Source organism: Sylvia atricapilla, chromosome 13 (assembly GCF_009819655.1).
Source record: "Sylvia atricapilla isolate bSylAtr1 chromosome 13, bSylAtr1.pri, whole genome shotgun sequence".
NCBI lineage: Eukaryota > Metazoa > Chordata > Aves > Passeriformes > Sylviidae > Sylvia > Sylvia atricapilla.
The window spans coordinates 20312627-20331999 of NC_089152.1; the positions used below are offsets into that span (position 1 = coordinate 20312627).

At 41.2% G+C, this 19373-nt stretch overlaps 1 protein-coding gene across 4 annotated transcripts in view; it reads left to right on the forward strand.

Annotated features, from left to right (window-relative positions):
* DAPK2 (death associated protein kinase 2) overlaps nt 1-19373 on the forward strand; it is a 40978-nt gene that overhangs the window by 11635 nt on the left and 9970 nt on the right. For 3 of the 4 annotated variants that reach the window (XM_066328787.1, XM_066328791.1, XM_066328788.1), the window contains exons 3-7: nt 6203-6424; nt 11963-12101; nt 15537-15666; nt 16776-16824; nt 17504-17530. In XM_066328787.1, the coding sequence (XP_066184884.1) occupies nt 6203-6424; nt 11963-12101; nt 15537-15666; nt 16776-16824; nt 17504-17530 (567 nt within the window). The remainder of the gene's footprint in view (nt 1-6202; nt 6425-11962; nt 12102-15536; nt 15667-16775; nt 16825-17503; nt 17531-19373) is intronic. The other variant, XM_066328790.1, reaches the window with a different exon arrangement.

The window sequence follows — 19373 nt, forward strand, 5'->3', positions numbered from 1 at the left end:
CTTTACACACCCAGGTGCAGTCTGCTAACCTTTCTCATGCACATTATGTCTGCCCTGCTGTTGCTCCACGTGGCAAGAGGAACAGCTTATCAGATCAGCTATTCCTGCGAGCATGAGTCAGCTGTGACCTTCCCTGGCTCTCTGCACTCCGCTCGTTGCCACTCTGAGCACTGATACTCAATCCAAAAGCTAGTTCTGAGAAGCAGGGAAGATTTTTCATCATGTACATTTTATTTTTGAGCTTCAGATTACACAAAAAAACTTGCCAGCCTATTGGGAACTTGCCAGAATTGCTGGGCTCATGCTGACTCTGCACCTCCAGTCTCAGGAGGAGCTGATAAGGGCCATATTGATTGCTACTGTGGGATTGGGAAGTTTCCAAAAACATTCAGCAGTTTCAGGAGATGCTGTTGATGATTCAGCAGGTGGCACAATTTCTTGTGACTCAGCTAAGGCCCCCAGAACGTGTTTAAAGTATTAACTGTGTTACTGTACTGATAGCTTGTAATAGTTCATAGCACTGTTCAGAAACATTAGATTTATCAAACTTTCTTCGAATTTCAGATGAACTGCTCTCTACTTATTCCAGTAAACCAGATCCTTCTGTTAGAGATCATATTCTTCTACTCTTCTCACTCTTTTCTGGCACTGGACACAGAGATCACTGTTGGGTCAGGGTGTGTTGGTTACCAAAGGTGCTCAGCACTTCCCTTCAGGAATATCGAAACTTATCTCCCAAAGTCACTGTGCTCTAGAGCACTACACAATCAGTAAAACATGAGCTGTGAGTGAAAATGCCAGCGTGTTTAAGAGTTGCAGCTGATTTTTTTTTCTTTCTACTACTCTTTAGTAGTCCAGCAAAATTCCTGTTAAATGCCCTATTTAAAGAGTTTTGGATCATTCTGTTATAATCTGGCATCTGGTAGTTTAAGTTCTGTGTAGTTGCTTTAGGCAAGGTTAACCACTTCCTTTGCATTTTGTTTTGGAGGAAAAGAAAAGCAAACAAGTAAACCAAACCTCAGTTTTATCTGAAACTTAGACAGAAGTACAGTAACATTTGTCACAGTTTTATTGTTATGAAGATACAAGAGGTGACATCAAGAGTATTTAACAGAAGAAGATTTTGGGGTTTTTTTTAGTTTTATTCCAAAAGACCTTACAGAAGCAGTGAGATGCTATCCCTTCGGTGACCTTGTCATAGAATTGCTCATTTGCTGTTTCAGTTATCCTACTCTAATTTCTTTATAAATGCTGTGCTATTTGACTTCCTCTTTATTTACTGCTTAGGTTAAATGTCTGCTGTACCAAAATCCTGGTTTAGTCTAAAACAGAAAGCCTATTAAAAAAAAAACCAAAACTGTAAATCATTCTCATTTACAGAGGACTTTTATGTGACTACAGAAATCCTGCAAAATCCAGCAAAGTGCTTTTATGCGTATGTTTTGTGAACCTTGCATGGCCTTTGGTTGATCTGTGTTTCATGAATGAATTGAAAGCATAAAAATGGATTCTCAGTGTTGTTCCAAGCAGACTGCTGTCCTCTCTGCTGGGAGGAGCATCAGTGCAGTTACAAACAGCAGTAGTCATCTCTGAAGTGTAAGCAAAGCGGGAGGAGAGTGTTTAGCTTAATAAAACTATGGTTGAGCAATTGCTCTAATCACTAGAAAAAAAATAAGGCAGAAAAATATGTTTTCTTCAAATTCAGCAAGAATTCTCCAGGGCTTTGCTTTGAAAGTTAGCAAAAAAATACAATCATAAATGGATAAAATTATTAGTAATTTTTTCCAAGAAAAAGAAATAGAAGTGTAAAAGATGGAAAAGTAGTAAGATGCACACTTGCTAAGCTTGAGATGACCAGTTAAAACCAATCCTAACTTAATAGTGGCAAAAAGGCACGATGAACAAAACTTTTCATGTAATAACAATGGATATTGTTATTATACATGCTTTCCCAGCCCTCTCTGCTGTACCAAACATGCCAGCCTCAAAAGTAGAGAAGCTCTGTGTTCAGGTTGGCTAAACACTATTGTTGTGGTTTTGTTTATGTCTGTTAACTCATGCATGTACACACAATGATTTCATGATATTTTTTTAGTATTTTTAAACTAACATGCATTCACACTACTGCCTGTGAATTTAAGCAGTTAAAAACTGTTTAGCCTCCTTTCAGGTGTGCAGGAACACCTAGTGAATAAAATATTAATTACGATAATTGCACTTCTAGTGATATTTAGAGGCATGAAATGAATTTGTATCCTTACCCCATATAATGTTATTTCATTTTCCAGTAGCATTACCTGTATTTTACAGACTTGGGGAAATTAGAAATTACTTTTCATCATGTGTGTAGGAACCTTATTGCTGTAAAAGTCAATGGGAGGCTGCCTAAAATCCCTTGCAAATCTGCTCCTAAGTAAATTGTCCTGCCTCATGTAGGGAGCTGAATGCCAGAGTGATGTCCTTTGCCGCATTCATTTACTTTTCAAAGAACTTGTTAAAAACATATTTCAGTCCAAAGTATATCTGTCAACGTCTTCACATATATCGTGTCTTTTATGGGAATTTCAAGTTTTAACAACTAAATCATCATCATCATATATTTTTAGAATTCTTTAATGAATGAAATTAAGTTGAACATGAGCAGGACATGAATAAATAGACTGAACATGCAGAAAGGGAACATATGTTTGGTATTTGGGGAAGAAATGGTGTGCTCTTCTCAAATGACAGACAGAAGCAGGTTCCTGACTTCTCCTCACTCAGGTCTCAGAAAGCCTGATTGGAGCAAGGTAACCTGTACTGTCATCTCAGTACTTTGCTCACATATATTCAGTGTTTTGAGAAGAGCTCCTGAGCCATGCAGTGTTTCAGGAACATCAGAGGAAGACTGGAATAAACCTATGCCTGTGCAAGCAGTTGCTTAAGGGCTCTCTTTATTCTAAAGCTGTGGAGCAGCAGCACTGCTGGGCACTGGGGCATTCCAGACTAGCAGCTGCACTGCTCTTACTCTCATGTGACATTCTACCCCAGAGCATTATGCTCCAGAACCAGCATTCAAAGGAAACTTTGACAAAGAGCAAGAAGTTGTCCTATTATTCCAGATTGTCCAGCTTCTCTCTTCCCACATCCTCTCCTGAAGGGCAGGATGATTGAGTAAGCTGAACTTGTGCTTTTCTAAAGCATGCTTCTGGAAATAGACTCCATAACCAGCCACTAGTATTGTCTCTGTGTTCTTATTCAGTGACAAACTTCCTGCATGATAGTAGCAATGCAAATTATAGGTTGTCTTCATTGCTGGGATAAATTCCATCATAACTGATGGACAGATTTGATGTTGTACCTAATTATGTTATAACTGACAAGATGCAGCTGCTATTGTTCATACTCAAGAGCTGTGTCCACAAATGAGGATGCTTCAATGTGTGACAAGGCTGTTGCACAGCTGTCCAAAATATTACTGGAAGGGAACAAATGAAACTTCTTGGAAAGAAACATTTTAGAAATTAGGAATTGTAATGTCATTAAGTTTGGAAAAGACTTCAGAGACCAATGTCAAAGCCATGCACAGCCAGTTTCTCCAGGAGTGCGCTGTGGGGGACAGTTCCAAAGGCCTTACTGAGGTCCAGGTAGGCTCCATCCAGAAGTCTGCCTCTGAGGTTATTCTGTGTGTTTTGTAAATACTTCTGTTCATGATCCAAGTTGTCTTCATTTCAGTGCTGTACTAAACCCCATGAATTCTGGCAAGGTCTTTTTGCTGAAATTTGGATAGGTGAGCTGGGAAATCTAGTTTCAAGTCTAAGATCAGGTAAAAATGCCCCACGTGAAATTATCTAAATGGCTTAATTTCTTAATGCTGTCAGCTTAGGTGTCAGGGAGACATGCTTTTCTTTCTTCTGGTGTTTTCCTAGTCTAGGTCAAAAGTTTTGGAAGCTGGCACAGTTTGATTTGCATGATCTGAATGCAGATGCATTAAAAGGCAGAAAATCACTGTTGTCTTGCTCCTGACCTTACAATCTCCATAGCTGATAAGAAATCCAAAGTTTCTGACTGTGATTGTAAAATGCCTGTGAGGCATCCTCTTGTTTATAACTGAATGGGCCTCCAGGAGCTATTAATTGGTAATTGCATTGTAACTGTCTTAAATGTCACAGGCTAAAAAAATTGAGCATTTGTGTCCTTCCCTGTGGCTTGCAACCTCTTCTCCTCAGTCTCATAATGTCCCCCTAAAGACTTGTCTGCAAAAGCCTGTTTTTAAGGGAGATGAGAAATGGCATGAAGACTGGGACAGGCTCAGCAACAGTGTGTGTTGGTGGCCACACAGGGGAGCAATAGTAGATTACAAGGGAATTGGTACTGTAATAGTTACAGTCTGGGACAATTATTTATGTCAAAGGAGAAGACAGGAATTCCTATGCTGTGATATTATTACATTTGTAAGCTTTTCATAAACAGAAATGTACAAAATCCACAGTATTGCTGGAATTTCTAAATGCACAAGTGACTGTGTTTGTTCCCATAATCAGTGCTTATAAAAACATTTTCTCCTGAACTTTGACAAAATTTGTCTCTAGAGAGGATTTAAGGAAACAAGCACAGGAACATTAATACTGTGTTTCATCAGAAAGTTTGAACCAAGCAAGATGCATGTATTGCAAAATATGATCAAGCAAACAAGAAAAACATGAAACCTGTGATGTTTTACACAAGCAGCTCTCAGCACTACAAAACAAATTCTTTTAGTAGAATGTTTAAGGCAAGTTTGGGGATTTTGTAGTGGGAATTTCCCTAGGGTTTGTGGGTAATGATAAAAGCAGGAGAAATATGAATCAATTAAAGCATGTGACAAATGGCCACAGTCTTGATTCCATTTGTGAATGATTATTCCTAAAGGGATGATTACACTTGTCCCATCTGCTTCTGCCTCTCTCCTGAGAAGGGTTTAGGGTATGTATGAAAATGAAAGCCTAAAAGAAGTATGTCAGGCTGCCTGGTATTTGTGTGAACTCTGAAATGAGAGGCTGCGTCTGCCATAGGGTGGGAGCCTGTGAGAACAATTGAGCACCAAGTGACTGCCTTAATTTTTAATTTCCTTCCCTCTGTGTGTTTAAGACAGACTCCAGTCAGATGTCTGTGTTGATGAAGCACTAAATACAGCATCTAATGAGGTGCTGAATATAATTGCTGTGTATGCTGCATAATTTAAATATCAACTGTACTTGCATTTCTCATTTACCAAGACAGTGAACAGTGTAATAATATTGAAAACAACAACAGCTCAGCGCTCATACAGTGTAGTCATGGGGGGCTGCACTTAATGAATTTGTTTGTGATTCTTATAAAGAGATCTTGTCTGATAAAATTACAGTAGCTGAAGGTTATGGTTACCTGTAAGATGAGTCTTTTCCTTCAAAGTCTGGATATAACGTCCTGAATAAGGAAGAATACATACTAAATATGTATTCTGGGACTGGAGATCTGCCAATTTATAGGAGATAAGATGGGAATTTTTCAATTGGACTACATTAGGAGCCATGGTGAGGAAAATTTTATTAGCAAATTGCAAGTACATGCCTTTTAACCTTAATGCAGCCACTGTACTGTTTGGTACAGTGGGAAATTCTTTGTCCTTGAGGTCTAGTGGGAAACCTGCACTTACTCTAGTTATATTAACAGCCAGATTATCAAGTGAATGCATAAATATGAATAAACTTTTTTTAAAAAAATTGATAATTGGTTACTGTAAGCCAGTTTTGCATATCCAAAGAGATTCCTTTGAGATCTTCTCTAGGAACTATTCTTAAGACAAATATTTTAGTGTGTGTATGTGTGTTCTTTCAGAACACCCAGTGGTGTGTTGCAGACTTGAATGTCTTAAGCAGTGAAGCAGTGGTAACTTGAACCTTTTCAGGCAGATCTTACTCATTTAAACATGAACTGGTTTTTAGAGGTTTTTACTCCTTTTGTCAGTCACTGTTTGGTTTTGCTAAATTTAAGACACAGTAGGAGGTTACCTTGTTATTGCTCACCTTTGACTGCAGAGTCCTGATAGTCCTCACTCTTGTACCCAGAACAAGCTTAAGTAGTGCTCAGCAGTGCTGCTCAGGGCTTGCAGGATCAGGCTTTGTATAGTAGGACTGGCTTATTTGGGAAGCTGTCATATAAAAGCCTTAAGAGGATTTTTGTTGTCTCCTTGTTCTCTCAGTGGCCAGTTTGCCATAGTGAAGAAGTGTCGAGAGAAAAGCACAGGGGTGGAATATGCTGCCAAGTTCATCAAGAAGCGCCAGAGCCGGGCCAGCCGGCGCGGGGTGAGCCGGGAGGAGATCGAGCGCGAGGTCAGCATTCTGCAGCAGATCCTGCACGCCAACATCGTCAAGCTGCACGACATCTACGAGAACAAGACAGATGTGGTCCTCATCCTGGAGCTGTGAGTAAGGGCTCTTCCCTGCAGGGATGGCTGAGGTGAACAGAAACCAGAGAGCACTACAGAGGCTGCCAGAAGACAGGGGCTCTGATAAATGGAGCACTAAGTGAGGTTGGTGGTAAACAGGCCTCCCAGCTCATCCATGTGCCCCAGGGATACAGGTTCACCTGAACATCAGCTGAGGTCATTTGATACTGAGCCAGGAAGTTTTGTCAACTTGAAAACAGTTTACTAAGGGAGTGATTACCTCATATCTGCCTAAGGCTACCCTGACATGAACCTTGGACGAAGTACAAGTGGCTGCTGAATGCTAATTGTTCAAGAAAAATGTTTCATTTTTCTTCCTTCTTTCATCTCTTTGAATACCTGTGAGACCATCAAGCCTATTCCAAAATCTGCAGCCATTCTCACTACTCCCATATTTTCCTTATTTAGATCAGCTGGAGAAGAAAAGGGGAGGAGGGCAAGGGAAGAGACTTTTTTAATCCTGAGTCATTGACTGTTGAGGATAAATAGCAGCAGGATGGGAATGAAAGAAAGCTGTTCACTCTCGTGCCACCATATGAGGAGGCAAACCACTGCCATTTAGATCCTGCTGACAAGTGTACCTCCTCACCCCTGCATGCAAAATGTTGCAATTTTTCAGTGTGTGAAGGGCAGGAAATACAGTCACTGTGGTTGAAGTTAAGTAGACCATATATTCCCTAGGATACCAGCCTGGACCTTGTGTATGGAATTCAGGCAACGAGGCTTTTATCCCTGAGAGAACTCGCCAGGGGAGCCAGCATTTAGGCCAGGGAGCATTCCTGGAGATTAGTGTGACTGCTGGAAGATGACATTGAGTGATGATGAGCATCTGTTAACTTTGAAGTATATGTCCATAGCCAAATGTTGGTCCCTGTAGCCAGACTCTGCAAGATGGGGAAGGAGCTTGCTCTTTCTCACTGGTGACTACTTTGAGATTAAAGCAACCTCAGGTTTCATTACCTTCTGCTTTTTCCTGTCCTCATGTGGCCTGAAACATTTTGTGTGTCCTTTTGTCAGGCTGTAATATATTGCAGTTTGTAAAAGTCTGCATGCAGCAGAATTTTCACCTACTTAAGGCCTCTGCATTAAGATGCTGTACAAAAATTGACGATGATGATAATTGCTAATAAAGATAATTAAATTCTCTCTGTAAATAGACCATCTCTTCCTCTCTGACACCCTGCTCTCAGAGTCTCACATTCCCTACTGTTTATCAAAGTAAGTGTTAAAGCAGCTGGCCAGCCAATCCTATGGTAATCTACAGTGAACATCAGTTTCAAGAGAATGGCCCTAGCATTGCTGGGTAAATAAAGAACGTGCCCTGGGTTTTAAAAGAGGATTAATCTGAAATGTTGACCCTCTCTCATACTCACAGTGCTGGCAAAACCATCTCCTCTTTTCAGAGGGGTCAGTTCCACAGGTACTGGTTCTCCTGTTCAAGAGCAGTGCCAGGTCCATTGCTGCGAAGTGCAGTTTGGCAGGTACCTAGCTTCTCTTTCCTTCTGCGCATTGTCCAGGGACTTGCTCCCCACAGCTTTCTGTGGGGTTGTTGTTTCCTGTGTCCTGTGCCCTGCTTGGAGCTTGCTTTCCCAAGCAGAAGCAGCGTGGAGGCAGGTTGGATTGATACACCAGTGTCTCCTCTACAGATAAAGTGTCAAGGTTGTGTACACAAAACAGCTCTGTCCAAAAAGTAAGGCAGTGGTGTTGTTTGTCTTTTGACGTCAAAGGAAAAGTAAAGGTATCATTTGCTTGCTTCCAGGTTGACATGGTAAAAGGGAAAGAGATGGAACCAGAGGAAGGAGTTCTGTAACAGTTGAGAAACGAGCATTTGCAGGTGATGATGTAGAAAACAAACCTCCCTGGATGTTCAAATATAACTTGATGCAGTTATGAGTGTTTTACTGCAAAGGAATTAGTACTTGAAGTCTTTTTTTTCTGGGATTGCATAATGGCTGGCTTTTGTGATTGCTAAATCTCTTCTGCTTGAGGGTTTCTCTGAATTCAGGTGTATAACTTGGATAAGAATGATCTTCCAATAAACTGCTTACCACTCTCTAGGTACAGTTTGCTGAAGCCTGGTTTTAAAGCCTGAGTCTTTGTTAATGAGAAATCATCATATCTCTTCTACTGAATTTTCCTTTAGATTACTCTTTTAAGATCTCTGCAGCTCAGGCCAATGTTTTAGGCTATACCTCAAGAGACTGGAGATTAATAAAGTGTTTTTCATGTATGCTCATCTCTGATCTTCAGAAAATGAAATGCTTATGTGGTTATTGTAGAAGGGAGTCTTTTGTTGATAAAGTAGCAGAAAGACTTTGAGCTCTCTGAATCTTTTTTGTTTTTGTTTCCTTTACTTTTGTGTTGTATTTTATGTTGTATTCTGTAGCTTGGAAAGCCCCCTCCCTAGCCTCATTCAAGGTTAGTGTGAACTAAAGAGAAGTGGAAAAATACATCAAGGAGCTCTCAGGCAAATATCCTGTGATCCTCATTCTTGCAGGCTGCAGTTTCTCCAGTCATGCCTTGGGCATAGCTGGTTGTCCAGAATGTTGGTGAGGTTGCCACTGGGGCAAACTCTCTGGTGTGGCCTGAGCAGCTGACCCAGATGGTTTAAGTGCCCACTATTGAGTCAGCAAGAGAGAATGGGAATTAAGTAGCTCCAGTCTGGGCAGATAAACGATTTTCTGACCTTACTTGTGTAGCAAAGGAGGCTGCTCTGAAAGGAGTTGACAGTCTCCTCCAAGCAGGAAGGTATCCTCAAACACCCAGAGCAGAAGGGCTCTGCCAAAGTGGCTCAGCCTGGGAGCTCTCCTGAAGTGGAGCCTGCTTCTGCAGGACTGGAGCTGGGCTGTCATCTGGCTGCAGGGAGATTAAAGAGTCCAGCTTAAGAAACAATCACCAAGGAGATTTCGCAGGGTAAAAGAGGAAGAGAGAACAGTATGCCTACATTCTAGAAAAACAAAAGAACATTCCCTGGTCCAGCTGGCTTCCTGATGACCGGATGGAGTGTCTGCCAGGGGTGATTGCTTAAGTGCACTCTGAATAGAAATCATTAAATAAATGGGACTTGCCTGATCATTATACACAGATTTCACTGAGACTCCAGGTTTCTTTTACAGGTTTCTGTACTGGTTTGTCACAGTAGTCTGTAGTAATTGTTGCACTCTTGAACCGAGGCCTCTAAGCCTACTACAATATGGAAAGTAGACAGTGTTCTCTGTTGTACAGGGTACAACAAAAGCTGTCTAGGAGGCTTGGTGGCAATGCTGAGACCCTTGGTAGGTATCACCTAGAAAAGAAAATCAAGAGTTTAAGTAATAGTCTCTCAGGTTGAATATCTGAGATTAATAGGAAGGAGAAAATGGCAGCCAAATGGCAAATGGCAGCAGTTGCAACATATTTCTGGGTCATATAAGCCTATGTTTGCCGGCCATTTAGTTGTAACAATTAAAGCATCAAATGACTTCTGCCCAGGTGAAGAGTCTTGCCTGACATGGCTTAGAAAAGTTTCTGACTATGTGAGAGGTGTGAAAAAAATACCCAGTGATCACTGGGCAAGTCACTATGCCCACTGTAAGTCTCTGGAACAACAACGTGCAGTGTCACCCACAGGAAGAGGAGGGGAAGCTAAGACAGAAATGTCTTTGTGGCTTTTGACATGCTGTCCTTGCTTGCAGCACACTTGTCCTTGCAGGTTTTGTAGCTGTTGACAGTAGCTTCCTGTGAAAGAGGCAGAGTAAGGAATCACCATGTTGTCACCACCAGTGTTGTGTAGGAGCCGGGTCAGAGGAGCGATTCCCCAAAGACCTCTGGAGCACCCAGTGTGATCTGACTTGTTTGTGACTCACAGCACCTGAGGAACTCAAAGCATTTAGACCTGCTGTCCTGGGGTGACTATGATGCCTCTGTATCCCCAATCGTCTGTTCTGTGTGTGCTGTAGGTTGTGTTCTGTACCTTTAAGAGTGATTCTGAGGGTGAGCAGGGAAAAAGACGCACACAGTTTGTTTTTGAAAAGTGTTCACTCCTCCACATCCCTTTTTTTTTCTTCCTGGGAACGGTGTGTTCATCAGATACTTCAGAGAGGTTTTTTTTTTTTTTTTCTTTTTAGTTAGTTAGCTAGCTGAGGCAAAGAAGCTTCCTGGACTGTTTTTCTCAGTACTGTTTAAGTCTGCTCTGGACTGAAAACTCAGAGAAGTCTCTGGGATCTGGCATCCATGGCCCACCAAGGGCCTGGACTTCGGCATTTTCCAGCACCAGAAAGACTGAAACTAACTTCTGGCAAGAGCCTCCTCAGTTTGCCACCCCTCTTTGGAGCAGTGAGAGGTTTTGTTGTTTAATTTTCCCATCCCTCATGCCCGTGGGCATTTTGTTTGTTAAATAAATAGTTTTTTCCACTTTTCTCTGAGGAAATTTTTTTTCCCTGGACCTGCTGGGGGTGGGGCCGTTTGGGTTTGCTCCCCAGAGGAACCCCATTCAGAGGTTTCCTCCCAAATTTGAACCTAAACCAGGACACCTGCCAATGCTTTGACAGGCAGTTCACTGAGCAACAGGGCCAAGAGCTTGTTTTTCAAAATGACTGTAGTGTCTCTCAGGTCCTTTGCTTGCACTCTGAGTGCAGGTGGTGGTGCACCAGGAGTAACAACTGTTTTGTGGGTGCCCCCAAAAGTGAATCTGAATGAGAATAAAACAATATGAATGACTGTGAACTCGCAACAATAAAAGTAAACATAATAATGAATAATAGCTGCAAACAATGCCTAATTCAATATTTAGGTCATCTTGTTTCAGATAAACAGAAAAATAGCACTGGGACTCTCAGCAGAAGGTGCAGAAATGAAAATAAAGTTTATACTAATATATATACTAATAAGGGTGGAATGAATTTCAGTTTTGATGTGAAAACTCATAGTAACTTAGAGCACTTCCTTGATTTGGGAAAACTGGTTTTGGTACCTTCCAGCCTGCTACAATCTGCTTGCTTCTTAAAAAATTCAGGACCAAAAAAATCCATTCCTGTTAGTTATGTCAGGCAAGGATCTCTAGTAGAACGGGCTAATGGCTCTTCTGGAAAGAAAAGAGATACTGTTGGCACATTTTACTACCTCAGGTTCTGATGGCAACCGCTAAGAAAAGTAATTCTTCAGCAGTTGTTGCCTCCTAAAACTTGTTCATACAAAACGAAAATGTTGAAAAATAGCTGTTGAAGTGGTTAAGTTGACCTTTCAAAATAGGTGCATGTCTGGGGATTCAGTAAACAATGTAACTCTGGTTCTGGTCCTTTGTGATACTTGCAGCATCAATGGAAAAGCCAGTCCTTAATTTACAGGGAAGAGAGCTGAAGTCAAAAGAAAGTTTGGGCACACTTGGGACTAGAACACAAAACTCATGATTGTCTGCAGAAATAGACTTTTTCTGACTCTATTGAAGTTCTTTGCTGCTTTAGTTTTCTGTGCCTATACTTACTTCATGGATTATGGTGAAGGAAGTAACAGGATGTGTTTTGGTGTATTTTGCAGGGTTTCTGGAGGAGAACTTTTTGACTTCCTGGCACAGAAGGAGTCTTTGAGTGAAGAGGAAGCAACCAGGTTCATTAAGCAGATTTTGGATGGTGTGAATTACCTTCACTCTAAGAAAATTGCTCACTTTGATCTAAAGGTAAAGATATTGATTTAAGCTTTAACTGATCTGTAGCTGCTATTTTGATATTTAATACCAGTAATGTCAGGTGGTCAATGAAAATGGTGCAAGAATTGCAAGATAGAAATCAGAAAGCATAAGTAAAGAATCGTTTAACTGATAGTGTGTCATGGTCTGGTCCGGTGGTGGAGGTGCTGCGGCCTTCCTCAGGTCAATTCCTAGATCGACTGAGACACTGGCACTCTCAGGTGGAGAGTGAATTCAGCTCTTTGTGCACCCTTAGGTACAAAGTAATCAGCCTTTAGGGGCACTGTCAAGTGCAGTGATTTGCTCTTTGTGAGGCTGCCTGAGCAGCAGAGCCACATTTGCCACCCCAGGTAATGTAGGAGTAAAAGTGAGACGGGGTCTTTCTGAACTCCAGGAAAGCTTCTTTATTCCATGAAGTCCACTGGGAAAGAACCCCATGGTTCCAGGAGAGTGGGATTATATAGGGTAGCTAGGGGTGGGGTTTCACAGTTTGGCCAGTGGGGAGAGGAACTGGGAAAGGGACCAATCAGGGGAAGGATCCAAAACGGTTTGGGTAAAATCAACTGTAGTAAAAAAGAACCAATGGGTATAACTGATTGTTGTGGTTTGACATTCGTCAAATTTCGTTTATCAGCTGGGAGATAGGACTTTGGGAGAAAAAGGCAAAACAGGCACAACTTAAAAGTAAAAACAGATATATTTTATTAATATACACTAAAGAAAAAGAGAGGGAAAAAAAATGAGACCTGCTAAGACATTCAAACATCTTCCCCCTTCCTCCCCCCAACTGTTCACTTTCCCACACACCACAGAGAGAAAACTATGATTTTCAGTCAGTTGCCACCATTTAAACAAGATCTTACATCACCTTGGGAGAGGAGCCTCTCGAGGGTTATGGAGAACACATTACAAGAAAAAAAAAAATCTAGTGGCATTCACAGAGTCAAAAATTACTTGGAATTTTTGCAGATTCTGTGCAGTCTCGCCCATATAACAGTTTTCTATGCTGTTCATGGGCTTCCACATGTTTGGGGTATCATTTAAGAATGCATGTCTAGTACAAAACAGGGATTCTCTTCCATCTCTCAATTCACTTCTATCTCAAAAGAAATAGAAACTTCTTTATTCTTTCCTAGGAGCCGGGGACATATTCTAATCAAAATTCTCAATTAAAGCCCATGTATATCAATACACACAACCCTTTGGCTAGAACTTGCATTCCCCCAGGCAGCATTAGGATATTACAAAAACAGTCAATTTTTCCATAATTTACATCTAGAGGAGTCTGGTCAGAAATGTCCACTTCCTCCATCCCATCTTCAAAATAGTCTTTCTCAGTTCTTTCACTAACTTTGCTTCCAATGCTGTCTCTCTACATTTTAAATTGCGCTGCCTTCCACGAAGGAGGGAAAAGAGTTAATGTCTTTGCTCAGAGTTTTTCTTCTTCAGCAGACTCAAGGCCACAGGTGGTGGGGGGAAGAAGGGAGAGAAAGAGCATGTTCAGGAACACTGATGGATGAAATCTCTTCCACCCCTGGTCAGATCTCAAGCGACTCCAACTTGGATCAGCTCCCTGGAGCTCTGGAGAAAAGTTCTTAGAAGTCTCTCCTCCTTCAGACCAGCAGCTCTGGCAGCCAAGGCCCAGAGCACGGCCACCGTGGTCCTGGCACAGGGCCAGACTGCTGGTCTGCACTCCTCCTCTCCCCACCGGAGGAGCCGGGAGGGGACAGAGGGGACACGGCCAGCCTCACCCACTGTCCCACGGGCAGAGCCCCCTGCTGAGGCACGGCAGGCCTCGCCCCGGGGGGACCAGCCCAACCCACAAGGTGATGTTACCTTCTCGATGACAGGAAAAGGAAAGGGCAAAGTCACCTGAAAACCTGTGATTTAAGACTGTGTTTCCAGAGGCGTAGAAACGTCAAAATCGTCAAATCGTCAGCCAAGCTGTCAAGCACAATCCATGCTAAACCACCACACTGATTAACACATTTCTTCACCATAACATAGAGAACTGTTTGGGATGGGTCTCCTTTAGGAGGTTGTGTTAATATTCTGTCTGGCCTAACTGCTCTCTTTCTAAGGAGGCATGTTTATATTATTGTCTGGTTTCTCTCCCAGGGAGTGTGTTTGTATTAACAGTGTCTGGCTTAACAGCCTCCACTATAGTGACTGTCAAATAGTATATCACTTAATAATTCTCCTGGGTTTTAACGGACTGGGTGTGGAGTTTGGCAAGTGGTAAATTAGACATGTATTTTTAAGCAGTGATCTGATTAGATACAGTATGGTTCATCATTATCACTTGACAGGGCTCCATTGGCTGCAGTGGAGCTACAATGGTTTATACCACTTAAGGAATAAAACAGTCCTCCAAGAGGTAGTGATAGTGACTTTTTCCACTTCAGTCTGTTTAGTCTGTTGTAAAGAAGCTTACATTATGTGTCTGTGGTGAACATATATGCCCTAGATCCATGGAAGAAAACCAGACTTGTTACCCTGAGGCTAAAACATGTTTGGTCCAATGGCTATGAGAATAAATTATTCATATGTTCTGCTTCCCAGTGCAGCTCTGACTGAGAGTATGTGTTGGCAGGAGCAGCTCCCATGTTAGACTCTGCTGTGGAAAGGGCAGGCAGCTGCCAGCAGGGAATCAGATTCTCTCAAGGCTGCCTTTGAACTTGTGATTAAGTTATGACATATTATTGCATTAAAGCTCATCATGGGAGATAAATTGAAATCTGTGAATTTGGGCCATGGTAGGGAGTAGCTAAGGCTAAGAAATTTAGTTGAGGAAAGAACTTTATGGAATCTGTTGTATCTGGTAAAAAAGTAAAGTCTGTGGTTAAACATGTTAGTTTTGATTTCATAGTTCAAACTTCAGCTTTTTCTTACAATGCTGTGAGGAATGCCGTATGTTGTTTTAATATCTTGCTATCATATATGATCTACGACCTCTGATCCCAACTCTTCGCATTTTCTGGGCTGCTCAGCTGGTGAATCCTGGATCTTTCCTGGCCTTGCCGCAGCTGTTAATTTAGTCTCATAGAGATGTTAATTTTTCCTTCCCTGAATAGGTTCAGTATTTAACAAAACATCTTCCATTGGTTTACAATACAGTATAGAGTTAACCGGGCAAATTTTATGAAGTGTAAATTCCAAGAAGAGCTCAGTAAAAATGCTGTCAGCAAAACTATTGTGCTGTGCAGCTGTCACTCAGGGCCCGGCAGTAGCATTCTGTCTGCAAACACCTGAACTGCTTCAGCTGCCTGCTACCTCTATCAAAATAACTGTAAATGGTTAACCACAGATATGTTTTGCTTGTTCTATGGTGATGTATATGCAAAGGAAAAAAAAAGCACTTGAAAACTGTTACTTTCCAAGATATTAATATTTTAATAGCATAGGTCTATCTTTTGTTATTTTTAGCCTGAAAATATTATGCTTCTAGACAAGAATAACCCTATTCCGCACATCAAGCTCATTGACTTTGGCCTGGCTCACAAAATAGAAGATGGGGTTGATTTTAAAAACATATTTGGAACTCCAGAATTCGTAGGTGAGTTACTTGGTCCTTTGTCTTACATTGCAAATTCCAGAGAAAATTGAGACATCTTGTCAAAGTTAAAAATTGAGGGATAAAAATAGTTTTAATCTTACTTCTGTCAAGGCCACCTAAATCTAGAGGTTTAGATTATTTTTCTGGAATAGGCAAAGGTGCTTTCTGTAAACCAGGTGTGCCACACCTGTGAGAGTTGGCTGCTGCCAAATAAATATTTAGAGAGGTAAATTCAGGACTGAGATTGTGAAACTCTGCGTATCCAAATTATAATCTTTTTCTGTTGCCTGGGGTAGGTAGATCTCTGCTTTGTGGTATATGAGTACACAATTACATGGATATCTCTGATATGGCTTTGTAAATAAAACTACCTCACACTGTACACCTGCTGAGTACTCTCATTTCCTCTTACATTTTTCCCTGTGGCTCTCTTTTTGTTCCTCACTGGTCATAATTCTGATCTCTCTCACTTGGTATTTAAGTTAATCCTATTCCTTTCTACTAGTTTCTATTTTGGGGTTTGTTTGGGGACTGGGTAGAGAACTTTAATTAATATTCCAGTTAAACACAACTATCACAGATCTTTTTTTCAACTTATTTCACCCTTGCTCTTTTCTTTTGCATGCAGTCTCATATGGGAATGTTTTCCAATGAGGAAATGTTTCTTATAAAGATAATTTGTTATAAATAGTTTGACGTGGATAGCAATGTAGTCTGGGAAGTAATTTCAATCTCTTGCTCAAAGGCTCCTTCTGACTGGCCTTTACAAACTTAACATAATGGCACCAGTTGAAAAGCAAAGCAAAAGCTCATACTTAGGGGCAGCAGCATTCTTGGGAGGGGAAATAATTTGTTATTTGTTGTAATTTGCAGTATAATTACTACATAATGTCTGTTTTACCCTTATTCTTGAGTTGCATTGTGTTCCAAGTTACTCTACATAATCTCCTCTGAACAGCTGTGAACTTGAACTCCTATTTCGGCTGTAAAATTATAAACAATGTATTCTGTAACTAACTGTTCCCTCTCCCCCTTTCTTGGCCTGCTACTCCAGCCTGGTAAAAATTTGTTACCTCAGTTGCTGCTGTTTGATTAAATATCTCTTACAGCTCCAGAAATCGTAAACTACGAACCACTTGGACTAGCTGCAGACATGTGGTAAGTTTTTTATAAAGTGTTTGTACCTTATTTTCCCTGGTTAGTCTACAGTTGCTTTTTCCTATTTTGTTCTTAATAGAATCTATTGCACCATGACAAATTAAAAAACAAAACAAAACAAACCTTAAATATAGTTAATGAGTCTTTGTTCTGCCATTCCATTTTTAAATTAAAATTCCTTTAAATTAAAAGATAAATACTTAATTTTTGCAGAATTACCTTGAAAAACTGGAGTGATGCCAGTTCCAGAGTTAACTGTTTGCCACTGAGGAGCACTCTGAGAAGGAAACATGTTCCTGCAGAGCTTGTGACAGCTTTATTTATTCGAGCCCTTCATGCAGAGTAGACCTGCGTACTAATGTTGCCTGCTGGGAAGGCAGGCAAAAGAGATCACCCCAAATCAAACATCCTGCTCCTGCTCCTCTGTGTTTCATGTGCACCCACTGAGCAGGAATACACAGAGACTTCAAATATCCACGTTACTTGATGTTATATGTAAAATTATTACCCAAAACTCCATTCTGTAAGAGATGTTAGCAGTTATCCAAAGCCACGATGGCTCTCCTGCCTCTTAGTTGCAGCTAATAATTGCAGCTACTATTGACTTTTGTGTATTCTGCACACTAGGAAGAATACTGGTCATGTAGAAGCCCTGCAATTAATGTATTTTGTTTTTTAGGAGCATAGGAGTCATCACCTACATACTGTGAGTACAACAGATTCACTCCTTTAGAAATGTTCCTAAAGCTCTGTTGCACCAGTACAGGACAGTTTTTCCCTTCAGTCATTTAGGAACCTGCACACATGGGATGGGCAGGGGTTTGTCTAAAGAACAGGGGTTATCCCACAGCCTTTTCAGTTTAAAATAAGGAGTGAAAAATGAAGGGGATTCTGAGCAGAAGAAAAACAAATGCTCCCAGCATCACTGAACATTTCTGCATTTTATGGGATCTCATCAGTTCCAAATGGTAGAGGATGGAAAAGCCAAGAGGATTAATTGCTTCTCGAATGAGTGTGAGCTACAAGTGTGAGAGCATAGCAACAGAAAATGTAACAGTTCCATTTACAAGTTAGGTTATTTCAGGTGGAAACAGAGAAGTTTTTATTTGCTTGTCAAGGCAGCAGTCTAGATTATTATGCATAAATAAGGTAATCCATTTGAAAAAGGTGAATTTAAGCTGAAAGAGGAGCAGAGAAGTTGAGCCTGGGAACTGAGAATTCAGTTTACAGGACAAAAAAAAGGGTTTGTTAAAGCTAGTAAGGCAAAGGTTGGTTGGGGATATCATTATAGTCAGGAAGCATGAAGGGAAAATAGATCACAGAATACTTTGTAGATGCAGAGTCTCTTTAGAAGAGAAGTGTGTCAACTGGTGATGAATAAATAAAAGGAGGGAATTACACTCAGGCTCTCAAAGAAATTAGTTTCTGTGGGTATCTGGGGACAAGCAGTTGAGAGTTTTAAGATGGAGCTTGACAATTTGGGAAACTGCTTGTGTGACTGCTTGCGGATGCATGCAACAGAGGAACAGCACTCCTTGCTTTTCCTCTCACTTGACATGAGAATTGCAGGAGTGGTCAGTGATCCTTGACCCTAACTGCTTCCATTGAAATCCTGTGACTCCTGCGGAGTAGGGACTGGGCACTGCTTGCTGGGAATGTTGCACCCTTGGCTTTGGCTGTTCCTTGTGATACTCAGAGGAATAACTTGCTGCCAGACTTGAAGAAGGTGGAACTCTTGTATTAGATGGATTTGCCTTACACAGCTCAGGGGTCAGGACAAGTACAGAGGCTTGAAGGGGAAGGATTGTCTTTTCAGTGTGGAAAATAATTTTTGTGCACAAGGGTTATACCCCCAAAGCTGTAGAAGAGAGGTAGGGTCTGAAGAATGAGATTCAGTGCAGCAAATTCCCTTATTTTCTGCAGCGCAAAGAAAAGTTTGGGGTATTGAGCCCAAGCTCAGGAAAAGCGATTTAAAATACTGTCTAGACCCTTGTTTTTTATCAGCACTCTGGTCTGCACTGACACACGTGTACTTGCCAGGACATTAAACTTTATGAATTTGTAAAATGGGCGTTCGTGTTTGATGAGAGAAAACTTAGAAGTTGAGGTTAAGCGGGCGGTAATACTTAGCATGTGATTTGTGATGCACAGAGCCAGCTCCTTCTCAGGTCTTCCTGTTATACTGTGCTGGGGCAGAGTAAGGGAGCAGCAGTTCCAGCACAGGAGATCTGTTTTATCTGCTTGGCTACTAATGATTGCAGTGGTCATTAAGGTAGAAAACATGTCTCCCTACAAATGATCAGAAAAAAAGAGCATGCTTTTTATAGTGGGAGGGATCAGTTTGCAGGATAGGCTTTGGACTAGAAATTTGCATGCCTTCAACTCGTATCCTCCTAATTTTAAAGCCATTTGCTCAGAAGTGTTCTAAGTGGGATGTGTCTATGATAACCACCTACTTTAGCAAATTTGTCAGCAATCAAATTGATGCCATCATCAGGTGTAGAGATCAAAATGCATCCAAGTCCTCAAGTCAGTAACTCTGGAGTGAT